Source organism: Aedes albopictus, chromosome 2 (genome assembly GCF_035046485.1).
Source record: "Aedes albopictus strain Foshan chromosome 2, AalbF5, whole genome shotgun sequence".
NCBI lineage: Eukaryota > Metazoa > Arthropoda > Insecta > Diptera > Culicidae > Aedes > Aedes albopictus.
In genome coordinates this window covers 202706345-202712483 of record NC_085137.1, presented here as the reverse complement: position 1 = coordinate 202712483, position 6139 = coordinate 202706345, and the positions used below count along the sequence as shown (strand labels likewise).

General features: G+C 39.8%; 1 protein-coding gene across 1 annotated transcript in view; it reads right to left on the bottom strand.

Annotated features, from left to right (window-relative positions):
• Positions 1-1222: 1222 nt before the first annotated feature.
• The window catches only part of LOC134288789 (uncharacterized protein DDB_G0271670-like), a 105588-nt gene continuing 100671 nt past the window's right edge, over positions 1223-6139 (bottom strand). The window contains exons 4-6 of the mRNA XM_062854664.1: positions 5467-5482; positions 5224-5417; positions 1223-1227 (exon numbers count right to left, since the gene is read on the bottom strand). Of these exons, the coding sequence (XP_062710648.1) occupies positions 1223-1227; positions 5224-5417; positions 5467-5482 (215 nt within the window). The remainder of the gene's footprint in view (positions 1228-5223; positions 5418-5466; positions 5483-6139) is intronic.

The following is a 6139-nucleotide window of genomic DNA, read 5'->3' as shown; positions in this document are numbered from 1 at the left end:
CGCCCTAACAACAAGGAAAACATCTTCACCACGCCTAAAGGGCAACGTAGCCAGACCCTAGTCACACCGAACAACTCGAAAATACCTAAAAGAAGTCTAGCCACTGCGGAACTCTCCTCGCCCCAGGAAGTTAGAAAACCAAAACATAAGGGAGCCCCAGGTAACCTGGGGAAACCTCCGAACAAATAGATGGCTCCTCGAGGGAGGCACCATAAACCGCCTGGTAAAGACGGTAGGTCCCTCCTCCAGCCATCCAACATCAACGTTTTCACCGTAAGAACACGAAAGGGAACCGGTGGGCACCCCCGAAGGGAAGGCCGGGGGGTAAGTCCCACCCAACATTCGCTACTACTATACGTACAACCACAGAAACACGAAGCTTGGAAGAACTGCGGAAGCGAGTACCCAAAGAGAATTTGGAATACCAGCAGCAGCAGGAGCTGCCGCTACCTGTCTACCCCGCTCACAGGAAGTATCAGTAGTCTTTTGTCCACAAATCCATTCTCTATCGGAAAAGTATCCAAGGGCACCGGTGGGCATCCCCGAAGGGAAGTCCGGGGAGTAAGGCCCACCCCACACCCACACCGAAAATCTCGTCAACTGCAAACCTGGGAAAACCGGATGAACGCAGCCACTGGCAGCGTGAGCGGCGGCCATCCGGAAGCCGGACGGGGACCAGAATGGCCGAAACGACTCGCGCACCAGGCGGGCGAAGTCAGGAAAAGCTCCAAAGCAGGAAATGAGGACGGAAGGAACACTGAAGAAAATGCCACTGGCAGAAGGGGCGACGGCCAACTGGAAGCTTTGTTGGGACCAGAATGGCCGAACCGACCCCTGCACCAGGCCGGCAAAGGAAGCAGGACGGCAGCACCAAAAGCAGACATACTCCACAGCACGGATCCCAGGCAACCGAGGACCCAACAAAATACGAAAGGACCAGACCGATCATCGTACCAAACCACCGAAAACAAGCGCAGAACGGTAAACCAAGGAAAAATTCCCAACAAAAAGCTTTGGATTTCTCGCATACCTACCTCATCCGTAGCGTATTCCAGTGATTCTCTTACCAACCAAAAATTCTTAACCGAGAAGAAACCAAAGGGCACCGGTGGGCATCCCCGATAGGAAGTCCGGAGAGTAAGACCCACCCCACACCGAAAACCCCCAACTCGATGTATCAACCTAGCGCTTTACTCTCTTCGGAAATATTGATCAGCATCCCCTAGTCTAAAATTTAATACATATCGTTGGTCACATAATTCAAAACAAATTTAAGCATATCATTAGGAAAATGCAAAAAAGTATGTTTTCCCTTTTAAAACTCCAAGCAAATTTCAAAAGCAATGCAAAATGTGGACAGGCGACCAATCGCGCCTAAATTTTGCACAATTTCTTGGGACGATAAAAGCTTGGATAAAAGGTAATTCGGTTCACTGGTTTCCGAGATATGACAGTTCAAAAATGTCCAATTGTCTAAAAAATAGTGTTTTACCCGAACGGTTCTAACTTTGCGAAAAATTATTCAATCGAGCCCAAATTTGTACCAATGATGCACGTATAATAGGTTGACAAACAGTCAAAATTTGAGATTTTTTGATGCACTCTATGAAAAATTACAGCATGTTTAATTTTTTTGTGGGAGAAAAAAAGTGGCCTATCCCAAACATTTTGGCCATCACCTGTAGGTCTATTTCGAGTAGGAGCGGCTGTGCCGGGCCTAAACTGTGAAGGCCCGGTTCAATATTTTTCAAAAAATCTTTCACTATGACGCTTCTAGGGTCCCAAACCCCTGTTCTTTTTTTTCTCATCCCATACCGCCAGTCGGGGTGACATTGGGCCTGGGGGGTAACTTTGGGCCAAAAATCAAGAAAGATGTTTCGCTCAAAATACTAACATTAATCAAAGTGATTATCAAAAAGTGGATGGTATACGGTAAATATAACTAGCGTTGACCATCCGATGTAGAAAAAAGTCACATTTAGTCAATTTTCTATTAAGAAAACTTGATGTGAATTTTATGGTTAGGCGTACTGTACAATATCCTTGTTTTAAAATGCCCAGCAGAAAACAGCTGAAAACCGAACATGTAATGAATTACTATTTTCGCGGTGTGTTGGGTAGTTGTTTTGAAAAGTATAATAAGTTTTCTTGGTTTTGTATGCTATTTTGCATTAAAAACTTATTTACTCAAGCTGCAGTACAAATACCGTAAACCGGGGTCAAATTGATCAGCGGGGTGAAATTAATCACTCGGGTACTACATTATAATTCCATACTAGGAACTCTTAAGCGTCGTAATGATCTTAAACTTTTTACGTCATCTGATTCGTAGATGTCTAGAGATGAGTGTAGACTTTTAATTTTTTGAAAAAAGTTAGTTTTGCCTTATATTTTCAAGGCATTCGCAATGTATTTCTCATTTAGCTGAAATCATTGCTACTAAACAATCAATTGCTAATAGGACTTCCCGTGAATTTTCTATTTTAACATTTTCGTGGAGCCTTGGTTGGGGTGTTATGCAGCTAATCAGAACATGAAATAGTTATCAAAAGTTCATTTTATGAAGAAATAGTCATTTATTGTAATAGAAATCACTTATTTCAAATGAAATTGCCTACCTTTAGGCGTTTAAGGGGGAAATTTCAAAATTTAATTTTGTATTTAAAGTATTAAATTCACTTGTTGTAAGATTTCAGACGCGTTATTCGGTTTTAGAAGAGCAAAATTAAGCGGTGTAGGAAATTTCCCTGTCCAACCGATGCTTAACTATACTGATCAATTTCGCCCCAAAGTATACTGATCAATTTCGCCCCAAAGTGGCATTTCCAATATTTTGATATTTGGAGTTATTTAACTTAAAGTTTAAATTTGTTGAACAAAATTCTGTCACATGGTTCCATGTAGATCCACTGGGTACTGGTTTCACAAAAATTCTTTTGGCAATATTTGAACAGGCACTGATGTTATCCGCAAAAGTTGTTTTAAAGTGATCAATTTGACCCCGGATTACGGTACTTTGTTTTGGGGGCGACTTTGGGCCATATAAAAGCAATGCAATCAGTACGAGAACCTTACAAATGCGAATTAAAACGACATTATTTTATGCACAATACGGTGTAAAATTTGGGAAATAAATGTTAGGTGCATGCAAAATTAAAATTCACGCATATCAGTTGCTAGGCAGATGATAAAGAAATATTACTTTCGTCTTTAGAGAATGTTAGATTGAGTTATATTTATGTGATATCGGATATATTGTGTAGGAACGTTGATCGTTTACAATGAATGTGGTAAAATTGTTACGTTTGTTTGTCTGTGATGTTATTTTGAAGTGACTAGACACTGAGAGGTTGTGGGTAAGTATCTATATATTTGATAGTTTCAATTTTCAAGCGATTTTATCTCACATTTAACTGTTTTGTTTGAATTTTAGTGTTTGGCCCAATGTCACCCCCTAGAAAGGGTGGAATTGGGCTAATTTCATTTAAGCTATATCATTGTCAAAATTAAATTTAAAACATTTTCACTTTAAACAATCCTAAACAGTATAAAAATGAACGTGTCTACCGAATACAACATTGATTTAGAGCTAAAATATTGTTGTAACGACCTACTAAGAGATGAACTATGCAATTTTGGCCCAATGACACCCCCACTGACGGTATCAAAAAATCTATATTCCGGAAAAATTACCATGTTGAACACGTCTAATAGCCATTGCATTGCACAATACATCTGACAGAAATACTATATAGCCGGAATAATGAACTATTTGCATAAAATATAGAACTTAGACGAAGTCAAAACACTTACCTTTTGTGCTTATAGAGAGATCTGTTCTCAGAACAGACACATCCCAAAGGCCCTTGTTCCGACAGCGATCAAATTAGCGAGAATATTTCCTTCATTATTACACCACCCGCATTAATCTACAAATAGCCCCACGTAATGGAATGGCCTCACAATCAATTTAGTTCAGCAATATGTCTGACGCCGTCGCCGCCGTCTCTCTGGTAATAGCCAGCAGCTGCAGCATCCTGGGAGCAAACCAAACACCATGACTTCCCTCACTTCCGCTCGAACTCGATACCCCAGCCCCCCGCCCTCCTCCCCCCAACCCAAGCAGAACAACGCCAACAACGAAACAGCAGTACATCACTGCATATTCCCATTTCACCTATTTCTGCGAAGTGCTGAAGTAAAAGTAACCCCATTTTCATAGTTGTCCGATACATTGCACACGTTCTCTGCCGCAGTAGTCCACGGACGCGCATCCGACGAAACCATCCGACAGGCAGCCAAGCAGCCAGCCGACGTCGGTCAACGGATGATGGTACAAGGCAACAGTTTCCTTTCTACTTTGTTAATATATTAGTTTATGGCTTTAATAGCAAAATAAACGAGGAAAATTGTTTCTGCCGCAAACTCAGTTCGGCGATCGGCAGAGATGCGAGGCGGCCAGAGTGAAAAAGCATCCTATACTGCTGGGAAAATATTCCTCCTCTGCCGCTTTTTCCGTAACAGATATGGGTGGTTTTGCTCTTCAATGTAATATGTTAACTTTCTACTGAAACTAGAACTTGAAGTAAAACTATATGTAGAAGTAGAACTAGAATTAGAAGTAGAACTAAAAATAGAAGTCGAACTAGAAGCATAACTAGAACTTGAATTAGAACTAGAAGTGGAACTAGAGGTAGAACTTGAAGTAGAAGTAGAACTCCAAGTTGAAGAAGAACTAGAGGTAGAACTAGAACTAGCACTATAACAAGAACTAGAATAAGATCTCGAATTAGAACTTGAGCTAGAACTAGAAGTAAAAGTAGAACTCGAAGTAGAAGTAGAACTAGAAACACAGTGAACAGACGTTTAAGCTCGAACAAAAATACATCGAAATCGCGTGTAAAGGATGGAGTTGTATCCTTTGGTGTACCTCAACGCTATCAGCGGAGACTGTCCGACATATAAACTCGATTTGACCACACGATGGCAGTGTTCATCGTTGAAACACACTAGCCCAAAAAGTGGCACGAGCGCTCATATACCGAAAACGGCGAACACCGGAAACAAAAATGTCAACACGACAGCTTAGATGATGGGAGGCTAGCGCCACGCAACGGGAGCATAACGACATACTCTGACATTATCGTTACAAAGTTTTACACAAAGCAGAAAGCAAAGATAGACGTCTGTTCTCTGTGCTAGAAGTAGAACTATAACAAGAACTAGAATTCGAAGTAGAAGTAGAACTATAACAAGAACTAGAATTCGAAGTAGAAGTAGAAGTATAACTATAACAAGAACTCGAAGTGGAAGTAGAAGTAGATCTGAAAGTAGAACTTCTAGAACTAGAATTAGAACTCGAAGTAGAAGAAGAACTCGTAGTAAAAGTAGAACTCGAATTAGAAGTAAAACTAGAACTAGAAGTGGGAGTAGAATTAGAAGTAGAACTAGAATAAGAACTCGAACTAGAATAGAGCTTGAACTAGAACAAGAACTCGAACTAGAACTAGACCTAGAACTTGAACTAGAATTACACTGTACGACAAAAAAAAACTTTTGCCGTGATCAGAGACCCCATTAGTAGGGCATACAAGCGCATGGAAAATCTAGAAAGATGCCATTTTCAAATCTGTTGGAGCACCCCAAGAAACTTTTTGAGATGAGTTTGAATTTTATTAATTTTTGAAGGTTTGACACGAGCTTCAGAAATCATCAAAAACACTTTTGAAATACAATATCTTTGAAATGCAATTTTGTGTACCGCTGAAATGTTCACAGATCTAAGAAGTAACTTTGATAAATAACTAGTCAAAATTTCAGCCTATTACGACATTCCGTTTCATTGATACATATCGGGGAAGAATCAAATATGACAAATATAATACAAATTCTTGAAGTTTTCTCTTAATTCAATCACAAAAAGCAAACCCCTATCCTTATCTAATAATAACAAAATAACTATTTCACTTTGATTAAACTTCGAAATTCTACACTTATGATCTAAATAATTGAATTCAAATTTTCGAGAAGAAAATCCGGTCGATTTTTCAAATTACTAACGTGGTAAGCCTGTGTAAAAATAAAAATAAAATCTAATACATTTATATTTTGCGATCAGTACAAAAAAAAAACGTTTCCA